This window comes from Ambystoma mexicanum, chromosome 2q (assembly GCF_040938575.1).
Source record: "Ambystoma mexicanum isolate Mex_15411 chromosome 2q, UKY_AmexF1_1, whole genome shotgun sequence".
Lineage (NCBI taxonomy): Eukaryota > Metazoa > Chordata > Amphibia > Caudata > Ambystomatidae > Ambystoma > Ambystoma mexicanum.
Genome location: NC_090924.1, coordinates 1,084,588,303 through 1,084,608,376, shown reverse-complemented (window position 1 = coordinate 1,084,608,376; position 20,074 = coordinate 1,084,588,303). Strand labels below are relative to the sequence as shown.

The 20,074-nt window shown below is 49.4% G+C and overlaps 1 protein-coding gene across 4 annotated transcripts in view; it reads right to left on the bottom strand.

Moving 5' to 3' along the window:
* The window catches only part of AKAP9 (A-kinase anchoring protein 9), a 2,953,299-nt gene that overhangs the window by 214,511 nt on the left and 2,718,714 nt on the right, over positions 1-20,074 (bottom strand). For all 4 annotated transcript variants that reach the window (XM_069648423.1, XM_069648424.1, XM_069648425.1 and 1 more), the window contains one exon: positions 6,382-6,582. In XM_069648423.1, the coding sequence (XP_069504524.1) occupies positions 6,382-6,582 (201 nt within the window). The remainder of the gene's footprint in view (positions 1-6,381; positions 6,583-20,074) is intronic.

Sequence of the window (20,074 nt, the reverse complement as noted above, 5' to 3'; positions counted from 1 at the left end):
GGGATTCAAGGTGCAGTTGAAGTCGCCGGCCCAGATGAACGTAGCCTCCCTATATTGCGCTAACTTGGGCGCTAGCTTTTTGAAGAAGTCCTTTGCATCATTATTCGGTGCGTAGGTGTTGACCAGGCACACCTCTTTGCTTTTTAGCATGCCATGCACTAATACCAGCCGTCCCTCTGTGTCGATCTCCTGCTTGAGTAGCTGGAAGGGGACACCCGGGGCAATCCATATTAGTACTCCTTGTGCGTAATTTGAATATGTGGTGCTGTATATCTGTCCTCCCCATTTCTTATCCACCTTGGCCTGTCTGTCTCTTGTGAGGTGTGTCTCCTGCAACATCGCTATCTTAATTTTCATCCGGTTTAGCCAGGCATAAACCCTAAGTCTCCTGACATACGCATTGAGTCCTCTCACATTCCAGGTAGCTATTGTCAATTTGTCTTGTCCCATGATCTTCTCTGTTTGCCTGGCTTCATTATCCCACTGCCGTGTCCTTGCACCCTGCCCTTTGGTCTCCATGTACCTATCTCCCTCGGTGTCCTGGTCCTGGATCCTTGCCTCTTGATGCACGCACTTCTGATGTCACAGGGTTCCTGCCCCATGTTACTCTGGTCGCTTATTGTCTGTATTATTTTAATGTCCTTTGCAATAGTTCTTCCGTAATTTGTGCCGTGTGATGCCCATTCACTCCATTCAACGTCCTTAACTTCAACAGAAACTGGAAAACTAACGCCCAGCTACCCTCCCCCTGCTCGGGCTCTGCCGCTTCTCTCGTCATGCTCCTGTGAGAGGGGCAGACTCGCCGCAGCGTGATGCCTTAAAACTGACATCCAAACTAGTAGTCCATTCTTCCCGGGGGCGCCGCTTCTCTCAGCCAACACACCTAAAGTGGGGCTGATTGCTCCTCTATGCCTTCTTCTAGTTTCTTTTAACTTATGTAATGCTTATTTTCTTTGTTCCAGGTTGCCTTTGTTACTCCTCATCGGGGTCTATTTCCGGGATTGCTAGCGTTTCTCTGCCTCAGCTGAGGGATGCCTTGTGAGTCCATCCAACTGTGGGCCTCTTCGGTGGAGTCGAAAAAACATGTTTTGCTTTGGTGTATCACCTTCAGTTTAGCGGGGAACAGGAGCATGTATCTCACCCCCGCGATCCTGAGGCGTTCTTTTGTTGGGCCGAACTGTGCCCGTTGCCTCTGAACCATGGACGTATAGTCCGGATACATTGTGATCTTGGAAGAGTTTCTGATGATTCCCCCCCCCCTTGAGAACGCTAGTATTTTCTCCCCGTCTTTGTAGTTCATGATCCTAGCAATCATCGCTCGCGGGTGGGGGGAGGCACCTCGGCGGGGGTCTTCCGGTCAGGGCTCTATGTGCCCTTTCTACCACAAAGCCCTGGGATAGTACACCTGCTCCGACCTCCTGGAGGAGCATGTTTTCCACGTACTCGGTGGGGTCTTTGCCTTCCTCACCTTCCGGAATTCCAATTATGCGGATGTTGTTCCTCCGCGCTCTCCCCTCTGCATCTTCCGCTCTCCTTTCCAGAACCTTGATTCTCTAGAATACCTCCGACATCTGTGTCTGCGTTACAGCAACCCCTGCCGTATTTTGCTGCACCTGCTGTTCCGTCGCCATCACTCTCTCTGTTAAATTCCTTGCGTCCTGGCGGAGGATGCCCACATCTACCATTACTGTATCCAGTTTATTTTCTAGAGATGCTTTCAGAGCCCCTATTGCTGTGTCCATTTTGTTTTCGAGGGATGATTTCATGGAGGCGATTGCCTCCAGTATCGTGCCTTCGTTAGTGGCTTCCGCTGGGTGTGAGGTGTCATCCGCGGCTGCTGCCTTGTCCGCTGACGGTGACAGTTTGTGTACGGATGCCTTCGTAAAGGTTTCCATGCTTACTTGCTTGGTTTTCCCTTCTGTTTTCTTGTTTGGCATCGCAGGGGGTACCTTCCTCTGCTTGTGTTGCCAGTACCAGTCTTGGCTGTGCCCCACGTGCCGTAGCACCTGTTTCTTCAAATGCCCTGCTCTTCCTGCTCCTCAGTGTTTGCGGGTTTCTCCGGCGTATGTTTCTCGGGCACCTTCCACCTTGTAATAGGGTTATTACACTCTTCCGGCAGGTATATGCGTTGGGCCCTCGTTGCTCCCGGCGCTTTTTGCTGTCGGATGTCGCCTGTCGGATGTCGCCTCGGGCTCAGGCCTTTCCCGTGCCTGCTGCGTGTGTCCCCGTGTTGCCTGCGTTGCGTATGAGCGCTCCGGGAGTCACCTCACCATATCAGGGGGTAGGTTCACCCCTATGTCGGTGTTCGCCAGCACTGGGGTTCGACTTCAGTATTGATACAGGGGTTCGCTTTCCTTCACCCTCACCGCCTTCTCTGTGGTGCGGCTTTGTGTGCCTCTGACCCCCTCACTGGGTTTTGCGGGCGGGGTTGGCCGTTCGGAGAGTGTACGCTTTGATCCCCGTCTGCGTCCTCGGGTCTCCTTTGTCTTACCGTCCTTCTCCTCCGGCAGCGCCGGTCTCTGTAGGTTGTGTACTGCCGTCCCGTCTACGACTCCGGGCCTCTCCCGCTTCTGCGTCCCACTTCCACCGGTCGCGCTGATCGCCACGACGTGGTGTTGACTAAGGCTTCGGTCTTCCTTGCACTGGTTTCTGCGTTATGAGCAGGATGTGTCCCTCTTGCCCATCGTGTAGATTCTCCGGCTCATTCTGTATTACGTGGCCGGGGTCCTCCCACATCTCGCGCGTCCGCCATTTTGATTTTGCGGGATGATTCCTCTCGGGCGGTCTATCTTCTTTTCCACCGCCCGGTTTTCTCCGGGGGCTTCGCCGGGTGGGCGGGTGGAGAGACTTTGGCGGTCTTCTGGAACCAATTTATGCTAGTTTTATCGGATTTTGTCAGGATCGCTCCGGAGCTCCTCAGCGGCACGTCTCACTACATCGGCTGCTTAGCCATGCCCAGAGAAACATAGTTATGGCTGGATTATGCAGACGACTACCCAGGGAGCCTAGACTCAGCCCAAGAGAAATAAAGCCTTCCACGCCAATATTGCCATCCCTATAAAGTGCCTAGAAAGTCTCTAGAACTTTCAGGTAGCTCAGTCCAGAGCATTGTTATTCCGAGTGGAATCCCAGTTCATAACCCATGCTCATTTACAAGTGACCAGAATTTTTCTCAACTTTCCTTTCTATTTAGAGTTGAGGGAACAAACAGGGCAGCCACTCTCCCGTTCCCATGTGCACTAGTTGGTCACATTTAGACAGTACATGAAGGTGCCAAAAACCTGACCACTCATAAGCCAATGGGATACTGGCATCAAAGAGACATTTCCCACATAAGAGTTCCAGATTGTAACTGCATGCAGGCCTTCTAATAGTCAGCTGCCCTTCTAGAGCTTTGACTTACTTGAATATTGTGACTTAGCTAGACTGCCCTGCATTATTTTACAACCTTACCTATCAATTCCTTGCTCTTACAGTACATTTCTCTGCATCCTTTGGGGAGAACAATTAAATTGGCCATGCATTACTACACCATCCCCGAAGATAGAGGTGGTCAGCAGAAGAACAGCCAACTGACAGCATACCGATTCCACATCTCGCATTAGTGAATTCGTCATACGTTAGTGATTTCGACATGGCTCTTGCAGGGTGGTTTTCACTTCCTCATCCCTATTCCCTCTTCCACACCGTTTTCACCACATTCACCTTTTTTGTCATTGACTTTTTATTAAGGATCAAAGCAAAAGAACATATACAGGTCAATTCAGGCACAATTAACAATATTGAATCCAGAAAGAAAAAAAGACGCATAACAACTGACCATCTCATATATACAAAGAACAGTGGTTAGTGAAAGTTTGCGTAACATCAGCCAAATAAGTCTTGGTTTTATAATGCAGTGAGAATGTAATTGACCAAAAACAAGGGCAGATAAGAACTAATGTAGTTCGTTACAACAGTGGACACACTAACTTTCACAACAGTGTAAAGAATGACATATCCTGGGGCTTATAATGCACAGCTGGGAAGTCATTCAGGCTAACAAAATAGATGAAGGGAGTCCACTCAACCAGAAATGTGGACACCTCGCCCTTAATAGTCTCAATTTTGATCATGGCCGCCACAAACCATATTTTAGCCCACCATTCTCTTGTATCAGGGCTACATGAGACTTTCCAGTTACGGGCTAACACCACCTTAGCTGAGACCAGATGGTGAGTGATCAATTCAGAGGATGCTCCCCCAACCCCCATCTTGTATAGTCCTCACGGATCCTGATTCCCTAACACTACCTCTTGGGTCAGCAGGCAACTCCACTCCGGTCATCACTTTAATTTGACCAGGTACCTCCTACCAATAAATCTGAATAAGACCACAAGTTTACCATATGTGGTAAAGTGTGCCGGGGGCCTGGAAACAGCTCCAGCAGAGGAGCGATAAATCAGGGTTCATCCTTTGGAGTAGTTCAGGGTTAAAATACCACCTATTCAGTAATTTGTAACTACTCTCCTTTAATTGAACACACCCAGAGGATTTTGCAGCTCTAGATCACATGTTGTACCATGCCAGTTCATCTATTGAAGAACCCAAATTAGATTCCCACTGGGCAATATAAGGATTTTGAGGCTTAAAGCAGTTCGCATTTACAATGTTATATAGTGAGGAAACTTTCGAAGCCTGGGGATCCCTTAGGAACATGTCCTCTTAGCTTGTTTTGCCACTTTGAAATTTGCGGCCCAGTGCCGCAGCTGAATGAAGCCATACTTGTCCGCTTCGCCAACCATAAACATTTGTGCACATTGGACAAAAGTTACTGGCTGCTCATTTTCGAATAGTTGGCCCACTCTCAGAAGTCCACCCTCTTTCCAATGAGTGAATAACCTCACCTGCTGACCTAAGAGAAAGTCTAGGGCATGCCAAATGTGTGTTAGTGGGAAAGTGAAAGTGGTGATTGCATATTTACGCACTGCTCTATCCCAATATTTTGGTGTCATTTTGATGAGTGATAGAAGGCAGCAGCTTCCCTTCTATGCGGTAGGGGAGTGCCAACACCAGTCATGCAGTGTGATTCCAAACATAGATTGCTCAATATCTACCCAGTGTTTCGGGGCGAGTACTGTATTCGGACTATCCGGAAGAGGGGCAATTTGCGCAACACATAAATAACTCTTCACATCAGGTACCCCCCAGACTCCCCTTTCCATAGCCGCCATCGGAGTGTGCCTGGGAACCCCAGGGTGACGCTTGTCCCAAATTAAATGGAAAACCCAGGATTGGAAGTCCTGAATCACTGACTTGGGGATTAAAAGAGGGAGTTCCATAAAGATATATAATCGCTTCGGTAACATGGCCATTTGAATGCTGCTATCCTCCCGAGCCAACACATTTACGTTCTTTACACAGCCAATCCTTAGTTCACTCGCACACTTGGCTTAGCAGTCCCAGATTAAATCCATGGGTTTTGCAGGTGGTGCCTACAAAAACACTACCTGACAATTCTGACCTCCAGTCTTCAATGGCATACAGAGCACTTTTCAAAGCCATCACTCAACCATGCTGCCACACATTTTAGAACTTCTTTCTAAGGTACTATAAACTGCCAGCAGTGGAAAACTGCTCATTACTACAAGACTTCTGATCATCCCTCTTTCATGATCAGCTTTCTGTTTGATGCACTGTCTCTACCAATACACCCCACACAACATATTCAACCACTTTCCCTTCGCATTAACCTCATTTTATCTTTCCAGTTTGTTAGATGTGTACATCCTTTTCATATCCATGTTTCTCCTACCCCCTCACTGTTGTCCTTTTTCCTTTCTTCTTACCCAAAAGAATATGGTCGGGTTAACCCAGACAAGGGCGCTATAGGCCAATTTCTCAGACAGGATACTGGCACTGCATGACCACTACGTTTGTGATTGTGCACTATAGAAGCTTTATAATATAAATATGTACAATAAGGAAACAATGGCCATATTGGCAGATGCAGAATTAAATAGCAACATACAACACAAAGAGGCCATGTGTTTAACACGCATTCAAGTCATTTTATGGTCACATGATAAAAACAAGTTTTAGATATGCTAAACATAATAGAATTGTTTCTCCTATGTTAAAGTTGGGTAAGATATTAGAGTTTGTCTCGGGAGACTGAGCCTCAAGTATGTAAGGACTGTGACGAGGACGACTAAGACACTGAGTAATGAAGATTACCAGAAAGTAATACTGCTAAAGGCTATACCAGTTATAGCCAGCGCCATGAGTTACGGAAAAAAGGGGTGGGATTGCTGTGGTAACAGGATTACATCAGCCATTGCCACCTGCTTTTTTAATGGAGTGCCCAACATTCCAATGTTTAATTATTTGTAATGGTCTCACCTTTAGTGCCATGTTCTCCGAGTCACCTCCTAGGTCTCTCTGCAATGTGTCATTTCTCAGTTCAGCTCTCAATTTGGACAGTTCGGCTTCTGCCTGTGTTAGGGATTTCTGAAGCGTCCGCTTCTCTCGTTTCCACATCTCTCTTTCAGAGCCAATAAGTGAATCGATGTTAACTTCATTGTCAAGCAAATGTCGCGAAGTCTAAGGGAAAAAAACACATTCATGATAAATGTTTCAATTCCAAATGCATAGGTATAGGTATACTTGTCCTTTACTGTTTGGACATAAATGAACACTTCCTTGGTACCAGGTGCAGGGAAAGCACAGTCATTTCCACCTGGATGTCTAGATACAAAATAATGCCTCTAATAACATTGATGATCGGCGCAGTAATGAACAGTGACGTGTCCATTTTCTGTTGGTCTTGTACAGATTTCTAGAAACCTAACAACTCTGCTGTGCATTTTAAGATCACACAACCGCAAAGTTATAACTGCATTTACGATTTCTCAACGTTAACAGTAATTATAGATTGTGTGTTCCTTGATATCAATTTGGTTTATCTGCTGGAGCTGTGTGTGAATGTATGCTTTTATGAATGTGATTTATATGGGCAAACCTAGCTCGCAAGCAACAAAGGGCTGTGTAAAAAAGTAAGCGAGCACAGAGCGAGAGGAGGAGAGGGAGAGCAGAGGTAGAGAAGAGTGGTGTCGGGAGTCAATGTGTGAACAGCCGGGTCTTCCGTTCCTTCCTGGCGTGATGGAGAGATGGAGCCAATATCATTCATGTGCTTCAGTATGCTATTCTGGTCGGGGTAAGTAGCAGTCTGTTTTCGAGCTCTTTCTTAGGAGATATTTGTCGTCCTGTAGTGGTTGTTTTGAATTGGAGAGGAGGCAGAGGATTGTTTCCTCATGGTCCAAGACAACCACCTATTTGGGTGCATAACAATATACAACCTAATGGGCCTCCTGTGTAAACGTTAATTGTGCAGCAAACGTGAGCCACTCAATACATTTTGATTTGGTTTTCCTATGCTTTTAGTGCAACGTCAGCCTTGTACTTTCAGAAGGTTACTGACCAATTTCTTACTTGAGACGGCAGAGTAAACACAGCTTGTGTTGATTCTGTATTTATTTTGAGGCCTCTGGAAAGGAAGAGTTCCATTATTTTCAGCAATTTAAGATGAAAAAGACAATGACCTGCTACTTTTTTCTGCAAAACAGAAAGGTGATGGCTGGAAGGTTTTGAATTAATCATAACCACGGGCAAAGCTCTGGGTAACCCTCCAGACCATCATTCCTCAGCCTGCCAAGCCATTGCAGAAGGGGAAAAACCATATGCAAATCAGGCTTGGTACTACCCCAAAAGGGGCAGTCCAGCCCGAACTGCTAGGCCACATCCCTTTTGCACGAGACTTCAAGCATCCCCAGACATGTTTCAGCCTTGTTGGGCGTCATCAGTAAGGAGTAGATTGGGTCACTAGGCCCGGCAGACTCGGGACACACGTCTGGGCATACCCGTCCCACTCGGGGTGACTTTTGCAAAACAGAAAGGTGATGGCTGGAAGGTTTTGAATGAATCATAACCACGGGCAAAGCTCTGGCAACCCTCCAGACCATCATTCCTCAGCCTGCCAAGCCATTACAGAAGGGGAAAAACCATATGCAAATCAGGCTTGGTCCTACCCCAAAAGGGGCAGACCAGCCCGAACTGCTAGGCCACATCCCTTCTGCACGAGACCTCAACCATCCCCAGACATGTTTCAGACTTGTTTGGCGTCATCAGTGAGGAGTAGCTTGGGTCTCTAGGCCAGGCAGACTCAGGACCCACGTCTGGGCATACCTGTCCCACTCGGGTCCCACTGCAGAAGGGATGTGACCTAGCAGTTCGGGCTGGACTGCCCCTTTTGGGGTAGGACCAAGCCTGATTTGCATATGGTTTTTTCCCCTTCTGTAATGGCTTGGCAGACTGAAAAACGATGGTCTGGAGGATTGCCCAGAGCTTTGCCCGTGGTTATGATTTATTCAAAACCTTCCACCCATCACTTTTTTGTTTTGCTGCTACTTTTTTCCTCGCACCACTATTTTACTAGATTGGATGTGATGGAAAAACTTCCAGAATTCTATCAAGGTTTTTCCACCACTTTTCATCCAATAAATGAAGGAATTACTACAGGCAGAATAGCTGCCAGTTATAGTTCTTCCAGAACTCCAGCAGAGGCCTAAAGGGCATCAGTATGGGGACTAACTCTGCCATCCATCCAATGTAATTTGGCAGATTTACTGCAAAAGGGAATGCCGGCAGCGGTAATACTGCCACACATAATGCAGTACCATTTCTCCATACTGCATGGGCATCCCTTCCTAGGGACGGGAGACGGAATCCTTTTCACCAGAAAAAACCTTCTTCCCCTTTAAGTTTAGAGGCAGGCAGAGACGCGGCCCTGTGAGCATGCGCTACCCTAACTACGCCTACCAGCGCCACACCGCAGTCCCCATTGATGTGTCGACAATAGTTAACATTGCCTAATGACACCAGTATTATTAGGGGGGAGGATGGTGGGACGTATGGAGGAAAGGGGGCTAAGGATTAGAGTACGTTAGTCACTACGGTGAGTAACTTATTATTACTCTTACGTCCCGTCCCCATTCCTCCATACTGCATGGGCTATTACAACTGAATGTAGCCCCAGGGTGGAGATGAGACCCTCCCTAAGTAAATAGGTTCCTTAAACCGTCTGTCCGAAGTCCGGGTATGACTTAGCATCGGCTTCCAAACATTAATGCTTACTGAAAGCTGCAGGGGAGGCCCAGGTGGCCGCCTGCTAATGACCTGCCACCGTGCAATAGAGGCCTTGGATGCCCGATACCCGGGCCTTGACCCCCCCCCCCCAAAGGTATACAACAGAGCGTCCGACTTGCGGAAGCCCTTGGTCCTGTCCAGATAGCATTTCAGAGCGCATCTGACATCCAGACAGTGCAAGACCCTCTGACACTCCTCTTAGGGTCAGCAAAAAACATAGGTAAGACTGTTTCCTCTTTTAAATGGAAAGCAGAGGGTACCTTAGGTAGGAACGCGGGATGAGTCCGCAGGACCACCTTATCTCTATGAAAAGAGGTGAGGGGTTCTCAGGCCACCAGAGTCTGGATCTCGCTGGTTCTACGAGCAGAGGTGATGACCACTCATAAAGCTGTCTTAATGATGACCAGGCTGATGTTCGCGGACACCATTGGCTCGAAGGGCTTGTGCGCCAAGGTGCCCACCACTACCTTGAGGTCCCACACAGGGTTTGGTTTCTTGATGGGCGGGCAGAGCCTAGGGAGGCCTGCCAAATGTCTTCTGACTATCGGGTTGGAGGAGGAGAAGGTCTACTCCTCAGAATTTCTGCAGGCCCCTATGGCTGCCAAATAGGTGCAGCATGTGTCCACCTGCACACCCGTGGGCGCAAGAGCGCAGAGAAGGGGAGCACATCATCCAGTGTGCACGTGAGGAGGTCGATCTATTTAGAGTCTGCCCAATGACAGAACCTAGTCCATTTACTTTAGTACTGGCTCCTGGTAGATTAGCTCCTGGCCCCCTGAATGAGCTCTAGATTAGCCTGCGAGATTCTCAGGTGCCGGAGCGCTGACCTGTTCCGGAACTATGATGCAAGGACTAACTTCTGTGGAGCGGGGTGGAAGACCCTGCCACCTTGCTGCGTCAGAAAGGGAACTTGCCCCCCCAGAAAGGTGAAGGGGTGGTCTGTCCGTGAGGCTGAGAATTTCGGAGAACCACGGTCTCGCTGGCCACCATAGAGCTATTAGAATGACGCTGAGGTGACAAGATTCATTTATCTTGCAGATCACCCTGCAGGCCAGGGGTTTGGAGGGGAAGGCATACGCTGTCAGCCGTCCCCTTGTATTGGAATGCGTCGCCCTGGGAGCCAGGTCCCTCCCCTTTCTAGGGCGCAAACTTCTGGCACCTCCAGTTTCTGAAGATCTTGAACAGTACCTGGTCGTTCAATTGCCACTAGTAAGTGTTTGATCCCAGTCTGCTGAGCCTGTCCGCCTCCAGGTTGGACTAACCCGGGAGGTGGATGGCCATAAGGCAGATCTCGTTCTCCAAGGGAAGGACTCTCATTGAGCTTGTGTCCCAGATGAAGCCCAGGAAGGTCAGGTTCTGCGTAGGTTGCAGCCGAGACTTCATGAGGTTGATAGTAAACCCCAGGTCGTGGAGTGTGTTCATACGTGCAGAGGAAGTGTGGTGTACCGCCTCCAGAGATCTCGCCCTGATGAGCCAGTTGTCCGGGTACGGGTGCAAGTGGTGGCCATGCCTTGAGGCGGGGTGTCACTGCATTAATGAGCCTGGTAAATACCCTGGGGGCTGAGTTGAGGCCAAAGGGTAGCACCTTGTATTGGAAATGGCAGCCCATGATCCTGAAGCGCAGGAAGGAGGGATGTGGTTGCCAAATCAGGACGAGTAGATAAGCGTCCTTCAGATCCAGGGAGCACATCCAGCCTCCCCTGTCTAATGTCTCCGCAATGCATGCTGGCGTAACCATCTTGAATTTTTGAAGAGGGAGTGAGAGGTTGAGGGTGGATAGGTCCAACACAACTCTTAGGCCAGCATGGTTCTTCTTTTGTATGCCGAAAAACCTGGAATAGAAGCCCAATCCTCTCTGGAAGGCTGTGAGTTTTTCCACTGCCTGGCTCTCGACGGGCGACCGAATTTCCACCAACAGATTTGCCGTCCCAATCTGTAGGAGTGGAAGGGAGGAGGGAGGAGAGGAAAGGACCGGTAGGCGGTACCGCGAGGATACTACAGAGAGGATCCACGGGTCCGAAATGCTTTGGAGTCAAAATTGCTAGTGAAAGGCAAGCCTGCCCCCCACCGGAGACACATGGACCCATAGGGACACGTCATGCTTTCTTTCCCTCTGAGGCTGCTGTGGACGAGGGGGCCTGGAACCCACCATCCCCCTTTGTTGTTTGCGCCAGTGCTGACTCGGAGAGTGGCCAGGCTGCCTCAACCTCCATTCCTGGAAACCGCGGAACCCGCCGAACGCCCGCCCTTTGTCAGAGCGTTGATGTGACTGGGTGTACACGTTGGGCTTGGCCTTCTTTAGGATAAAGGCTTTGCAGTTTGCGAGCGGTCCTTTAATCTAATTCCTCATTGTGAAAGAGTATACTGCTTTTGCTGAATAGTATCAGCCTGTGCGCTCAACCCGTGTTTTGGTGAGCTTGAATTATTTTCCTTTTTGTTTGCTTAATAACTGATTTATCAAAATTCAGTTGGAATTCAGTGACTGCATGGCTCAATAGGAGACCGATATTCACCTGTCGGTCTGTAGTTAAAGCAACTGGAATTTTGTTTCCTATGCGAGCCTTTGAGCATTTAATTCAAATGTACTCACAATTTCTCCAATTATGCAATGATTGTGAGATACACACTCGTTGGTGTTTTTCATATAATGTTATCACTTTATTTCTTTTGTTTCACATTCATCTTGCAGGCATAAGTTATTTCCCCTAGTCTTAATTAGGTTAGTTTTTACATTTATCATATAGATACAAGTTACTTCACTTAGTGTTTTTCATCCTATCGGGAAAGCATCCATGCAAATGAACAGCGTATACATTTTTTCAAAAACGTTTGTGCCAACATTTCACACATGCTTATTGTTTCACCCTTCCTTGGGCTTTGTCAAGGCACTTATAAATCTGTTCTGTGTGTCCTCGAATAAATAATGACCGGCACATCGAGCAGATCTGAATACGGGAACTAGCAAGGAACTGCCCATAAGGGTATGATATAAACTACGAGAGAACAAATGACATGCCAGAAGAAGAACATTAGGCATTGATACCTACTTCACTTCACTAGAACGGAACCCCAAATCAATGTACCAACCTTTGGTACACAAGAACCACAGAAGTGTATTTATTCGAGGACAACAACAAAGAAGGAACAAGTTACTTACCTGTAACTGTTGTTCTCCAGCATGGGTCTGGCTTGGATTCACATGCTCATGAATATTCCCTGTCGTCAGGCTGGGAATCCTTGGTAAAGAAAAAATCAGTATCAGTTTCGTTTCTGATCTGTCTTTCTTAGTAGTAACCAATCACTGATCTCTGGGTCTTACTGCCCCCAGCCAATGACTGCCCTCTCCCTAAGCCCGCCTCTGGCAGCCATCCTCAGATTTGGTAGCACGCCAAGTGGCAGTATGACCAAGTGAAGAGCCACAGAGTGGTAGGCGGGAGGGTTCGCATTTGAATCCATGCCAGACCCATGCTGGAGAACAAGTTACGGGTAAGTAACTTGTTCCTTCTCCAGCATGGGGTCTGGCATGGATTCACATGCTCATGAATAAAGAATACATAGCAGTATACACATGCACAACCACGGGAGGTGCCAAAGGCTCAACATTAAGCATTACATCCAAAACTCAACATTAAGCACTTCTTACCTCCTCACCAGGCTCACCTTAGGCGAACAGGTTGCGCAGCACTGCTTGGCCGACCCTGGACTCCTCCCTGGAGTCCCGATCGATGCAGTATAATCTTGTGAAGGTGTGTGTCGACCTCCACGTAGCAGCCCTGCAGATGTCCAGTAGGGGCACACCAGACAGGAAAGTGGTAGCAGCGATCACTCTGGTCGAATGGGCTCTCGGACGGCCGGGCAGCGGTCGGTTTGCCAACCGGTGACAGTGCATGATGCAGCCGGAGAGCCATCTGGAAATGGAAGTCTTCGAGAGAGCCTTCCCTTGATTCACAGGTCCAAAGTTCACAAACAGCTGTGATGTCTTCCGAAAACTCTTCGTGCGGTCCACGTAGAACTTCAGCGCTCTAGCTACATCCAGTGAGTGCAAAGTCCTCTCGGCCGGCGTCGAAGACGACGGGAAGAAAACTGGTAGCACCAAGGGCTCGTTGAGGTGGAAGTCCGACGGCACCTTGGGCATGAAGGAGGGGTGCGTCCTCAGCACCACCCTCGTGTCATTAAAAGTCAAGTATGGAAGCTTGCAAGATAGGGCCTGGATCTCTCCCACTCGTCGTGCGGAGGTGATGGCCACAAGGAACGTCGTCTTCCACGACAGGAACTTCAAAGGCACCAAATGCATAGGCTCGAATGGGGCCCCCATGAGCCTGGTCAGCACCACATTAAGCTCCCACGCCGGGGCCGGAGCCTTCACCAGGGGGAATGATCGGAACAGTCCCTTCATGAATTCCTTCACCAGGCGATGAGACCACAAGGACGCCCGTCCCGTAGTCCTGGTATATCAGGAGATAGCAGCCAGATGTATTTTGATGGAGGCGTGAGCCAGTCCAGCTTTGGCCAGCGACAGTAGGTATGGCAGTACTTGAGGGGCCATAATCCGCAGAGGGTTAATCTTCTGTGCACGGCACCAGACAGAGAACCTCTTCTATTTATGACCGTAACACTTGAGAGTTGAGGACGCCCTGGCTTTTGCAAGAACCTCTCTGCAATCAGCCGGTATATCGTACCCTCCAAACTCTAGTGCCGCAGGAGCCAGGCCTGCAAGTTCAGCGACTGTGGGTCGTGATGGAGAATGGCGCCTCCTTCTCTGGAGAGAAGACCCGCGTCCACCGGCAGCTTGACTGGCGGGGACGTTGACAAGTCCAGAAGGTCCGGGAACCAGATCTGCCTCAGCCACGCCCGTGCGACAAGGATCATCCTGCACCTGGACCTCTTGAGCTGGTTGATGAGGCGGAGCAGCAACGGCAACGGAGGGAACGCGTAGAGAAACAGGCCGTCCCAGGGGAACGAGAAAGCATCGCCCATGCTCCTCGGGTATGGGAACCTGCTGGCGAACCTCTGGCACTTGGAGTTCGCCGCCGTCGCGAACAGGTCGATCTGGGGTTTGCCCCAACATTGGAAGAGCAGATCCACTTGATCCTGTCGCAGTTCCCACTCGTGGCACGAGCACAGCTCCCTGCTGAGCGAGTCGGCGATAGTGTTTTTTATTCCTGCCAAGTGGAAGGGAACCAGAAACATCCCCTGGGCGACGGCCCAGTGCCACAGATCGTGGGCCTCCTTGGATAGGGCTGGGGATCTGGTGCCCCCCCTACTTCTGTATGTAGAACATCGTGGTGGTGTTGTCGGTGAAGATCCTCACCACTTTGTCCTTGAGGGACGGAAGGAACGACTTGGGCGCCCAGAACACTGCTCGGAGCTCCAGAATGTTGATGTGGAGAGACCTCTCCTGCGGGAGCCAAAGGTCTCTTGCGTGGAGATCTCCGGTGTGGGCCCCCCAACCCTCCAGAGAGGCGTCCGTCGTCAACATCTCCTGAAACGCCGGGGTTTGAAAGTCCGTGCCCATAGTGAGGTGAGCCCGGGTGCCCCACCATAGGATCGCTGACGGAACTCTTCGTCGAGAGTGATCCTGTCCTCGAAGCAGCCTGTCGCCTGAAACCAGCGGGCGTCGAGGAACTCCTGCAGTGGACGCATTCGAAGTCTGCAAAGGGGTGCAAGGTAGATGCATGGGGACATCTTCCCGAGAAGGGACTTGATGGACCTCACCCTGGCCACGTCTGTGGCCAACAGGCGCCGCACCTTGCCCAGGATGGTCTTGGTCCTCTCTTCTGAAGGGGAGGCCAATTGCCCCACTGTATCGAGCTTCGCTCCCAGAAACAGTGCTACTTGCGATGGAACCAGGTGGGATTTGGGGTAGTTGATGGCGAACCCCAGCTCCATGAGTAACCGGACGGTCCTCGCCGTATGTTCGATGGCGAGTTCCCTTGTCCTTGCCCGGATTAGCCAGGTAGGGGTAGACGTGGATCCCCTGCAGGCGCAGCCGCGCCGCCACTGGTGTCAGGCACTTGGTGAAAACCCTGGGAGCCGACTTTAATCCGAACGGTAGGGCTCTGAATTGGTAGTGACGTCCCTGAAGCACGAACCTGAGGAACTTCCTGTGCCTTTTTAAAATGGGGATGTGAAAGTAAGCATCCTCCAGGTCCGACGATGATAGGAAGTCGCCTTCCTCCAGCTGTCCCAGCACGTGCTGGAGGGTGACCATCCTGAATTTCTGCGCCTTGATGTACTTGTTTAACCGATGCAGGTCCAGGATGGGGCGCCAACCGCCTGTCTTCTTTCTGACGAGAAAGTACCTTGAGTACACTCCGGAGCCTACTGGGGACAAGCTCGATGGCACCTTTCTTGAGCATCGCCTTTACCTCCAACAGCAGTTGAGGGACGTGATTCTCCTTCCTGGCCACGGGAGGGATGCAAGGGCACTTCTTTTGGAATTCCAGCGAGTGCCCGTTGGCCAGGGTGTTGTGGAGGGTTTTGACCCATGTGGCATCATTAGACGGGTAAATGTGAGGATTAAGCTGTCGCTGCCCATCATTTTACCCCAGAACAAAAATAAATCATTGGAGTGGGTAAAGATGGGGATGCGCTGTCGCCGCCCATCATTTCATCCCAGAATCCAGGAGAGCTGCGCAGTTGTGCGCACACCAAAATGGGTTGCCAAAGGAAAAACAGTAGCGCCGGTTAGCTCAAAACAGCGCTTCAAAAACCACCCTGGTTTCCCTGAATGCAAGCTTCAAATGCCCATTTTAAACCTTGCACATGTGCAAAATGATCACTGAACACCAGCAGACATTTGGCAGAAGGAAATTTTGTGTGCATACTAAATCTGGGAAGATGAAGAGCCCAAAACAATGTTTATAACAAGACTGGCTGAGCTGTGGATTTCAGCAGTTTAAGTAAATGTGGACTGAAAGACACTAAAAATCTAAATGTTTAAATTGACTGAGTGACCTACTTTTGAGTGTCACATAGGTTTCAATTGTTTAAATGTCATAGTTTTAAACTTAGAATCAGCATTCTAGCTGCATATGTAAAAATGTGTCTTGACTTAAACTGGGGAACAAAAAGTGACATTTTATCTGAAACCTGGCTTAAGGAACTGAATTCTGCCCACCAGCCACCCCCATCAGGAGTGAAACTTGAGTCACAGCTGTGTTCCCAGGCCTATCTGCCTTTTGCTGGCCACACTAAGGATATGCCATCTCTCTGATAATTGAATTAAGGGGAGCCCCCACAGAATACAGGAGCTCTGAACAAAGCCCTGTCCTGACTCAGGCAAATGTTTTATTGGCGGGAGTCGTAAATGGAGCTTCCTCCTGGAAGGAAAGGGGAGGGGCACTGCCTGTGAGAGCAAGCTGGCTTGGCAGAAACTGGAAAGACTGGTTTCTGTACCATGTGACCTGAAAAAACCACACCCCTTTGGGGCCAGAACATAACTCTAAAAAGATGGATCATTCATAGAGCGGACATGTGAAAATTATTTAAATGATACCATAATTCTTGTGATTTTTCGGCCCACATTTTAAGACGTGTTAGGACCCGGTGGTATGTTCAGGGGGGTTTTAGCGGAAAAGAGGATATTACTCTAAATGTATGCATGTTAAAAATCTGACACTTCATCAAGTAATGCCCATACTCCTTGCGCACATGTGTGTAAATTTGGGTTAATGTCCGATATTGCAAAATCAGTTAAAAAGTGAAATATGTGCCATTTCTGAATGCAAGCCCCCAGGAAGAGCAGAGTTTGAACAGGGGATACCTCCTGTGATATGTGAGGGGTGCATGTAATTTTAAACAAATGTGTACCTGTATAAATATGTCTTTTTTTATCAAATATAGATTGTGTGCAATTTGACAGGGGAGCGTCCTCTCTGCAAGCCATAAAATGACATCGCTCTGACTCACAGTTCCTTCCCCAATCAGGGGAGAAATGAAAGCTGGGCCAATGGCAAGTGTAGAGGGGTAGGGTCTAGTGATGCTGCACACACACCCATTTTAAAAACAGATAAAAGCAGACAGACAGGACAGATAGGGACCTTCAAATCCATTTGCAGCTGAAAGCTCTGCCGGGAAAATCCATACTTTACCTCCCTCAACCTTCAGAGAGCAGACATAGAGACTTCAAATCTATCAAATTTCCAGAACCAGAGAGAGAGCAGAGCTGACCCAGATCACTGTTAGCAGAACCAGAGACCCAGACCAGACCAGACCAGCAGAGTAGAGCTGACCCAGACGCTGTGCGCAGAGACCGTCCGGGGCGAGTGAAGAAAACCTGACCAGATCCGTGGCGAGGCCCATTCTAATTCAAGAATATAGTGTGAGTACCTAGTATAACTGTGCAGAACCAATCTCTTAGTTAAAATAATATAATTCAATCCTATTTTAATCTAAGTAGAACTGTCTCCTAACTGTCACCTGTCATTTGCAAAGCTGTCACCTGTATTTTCTAGTTGCAAGCTGCACTTGTCTTTTTGAACTTTAAAATTTCAAATCTGAAAAACGACCTTTATTTAATCGCTCATATCTCCGTGACCGTTTGTCCTAGAGACTTGCAGTAACTTTCATCTGGAAGCTGAGATCCTAGGCTGTCCTAGGACCCCAAAACGATATTGATAGTCCTTGTAGTTCCTCTGTAATCGCGCCCGGCGCACTCGGAAAAATATGCCGCGATTTGACATTTTGCCGCGATTTGCAAGTTTCTCCACGTGTAAAAAAATCTGCTGCTGCTTGCCTTCCGTTGCAAAAATTCGTTTGCAACCTGACAACCATTATAGAGCATTGCTAAAGTGATCCTGAACTCATTCAAAGTATATACCACTCACCCTGAACCTCTAGAGGGAATTAAAGGCAATTTAGCATATTTTTCACTTCATTGCCAGCACACATAAAAGCATTTTGGGCCTGTGTTTAAAACTCCGATCTGTAGTCTAAGCTTGCTGGGGTGAACCTAATCACATTTGATTGCATTTCTGAGAACTGTGTGCCTTCCTTCCATATCCTTGCATTGCATAAAAGGGGGGGGTGAATTGTCCAAGAAAGTGATTACATTGTCTTTTGCTGAAATCCTATCAAGTTATTTTCCGTACTGCATTTCATTCCACATTGCATCCATTTGAAACCATAAAAGTATTGTTGCTACCTTATCCATTTCATGTCAACTCCTTAGTGATTATAAAGAGGTGTGCTAGTGCCAGATTCTCCGTTGTTAATCTTTATCATATCAGATTAAGTGTGCTATTCAATTATTAATTTATTCTAAAGTGTGATATATATATCTATTGTTTAAATTATCAATTAAACCTTTTAACTTGCAAAACAGAACTACTTCTTGGCTCAGTGGGGTCAGGAGGATTCCAAGAGAGGGGTGTTATATAGGGGTAGTCATCCAGAACGCATGAACTGGACATAAAGATATATCAATAAGGGTTTCCATTCAGTATCCCAGACTAGGCATTGACTTAGCTGTAGTGTTGAATTGAATCCTCTTACAGTGTCCAACACCCAACGATCGGTGAAGATGGACTCCCACACGCTGACGAACTTCGTCAGCCGGCCTCCCACTGGGGTGCTTTGGTGGGGGCCCGACAACCCGGCCGGGTCAGTCTTGCTTGGAGGCGGCCTTGCCGCCTTGGCCTCCTTGGCGACGACGGCAGGATCCCCCTTGCTTGCCGTGACCTCTGTAGGCCTCCTGGGAAGAGGAGCGGGCCGCCTGGCAGTAAGTGGAGGAGCCACCGCTGGATCCTTTGGAGGCACCCTGTCTACCCGTCGCTGTTGAAGCACCCCAAGGGCCCTGGCCGTCTCCGAGTCGGTCTTGATGGCCTGTAGAGACTTGTCCACCGCCTTACCAAAAAGGTTGTTGCCGTCGAACGGCATGTCCAACACTCTGGTCTGGATGTCCTAGCGAAAGTCTGTCACCTTGAGCCATCCTCGTCGTCGGAGGCAAACTCTGTTGCCCAGTTGGCGAAATCCGGTATCGGCAATGTCCGTATTCCACCGTTATGGCGTGATCCGACGCCACCTCGCCTTCCTGCAGAATTTCTAGGGCCTCCGCCCTTTTGTCTTCAGCAGGAAGTCTAGCAGGGGAGCTATCTTGAACCAGAGCTCCCTGTCGTAGCGGGCCACGATCGCTAAGGCATTGGCCGCCTTAATCGTTGTCGCCGCCGACGAGATGACTCGTCGTCCCATAGAGTCCAACTTCTTGCCCTCGCTGTCTGGCGGGGAAGTGGACGTTGAAGCCGCCGCATCCGCTGCCTTCTTCGTAGCCGCTGCCGAGACGACAGAGTCCGGCGTGGACTGGGCCCTGAGGCACAAGGGGGCGGCATCGGGGACTCGGTACTTCTTCTTATTCCTGTCCCTCTTGGCGGGTGTCGTGGAAGGGTTCTTGAGGACAGCAAGCCCCTCGTCCCAGATGTCGTCAAGTAAAGGCACCGCGAGGACCGTCTTCCTCTTGGCCTTTCGTCGTTGGTACAGAAACCCCTCCTTTTTCTGTTCTTCAGGGCAGAGCTGGAAGAGCTCGGATGCCCTGGTTATCATGGCGTGGAAAGAGCCAATTTCGTTGGCTGAAGACGCCCGCGGGGTGGTGACGACGGGATGTCCGCTGTGTCATCGCCACCGTCATCGACCGTCCCCGTCGCTGTATCCGTCGCTGTATCCTCTCTAGGGTCCGGTGAGGGGGACGAGGGGTCCACCAGTCTCGCAGGCACGAAGGGCGGAGCGGGGTGGACTCTCCTCCGCTTGTTCGGAGGGCTTCCCGACAGGCCTGGTTCTGGATCCTCCGTCGGGGGGTCCATGGTAATCTCGTCCTTATCTCGGTACATTAGGATTGGATTGCCAACAAAATGGCCGCTGAGCTATCCTGGGGCTCAGGCAATGGCTGCGACGGACG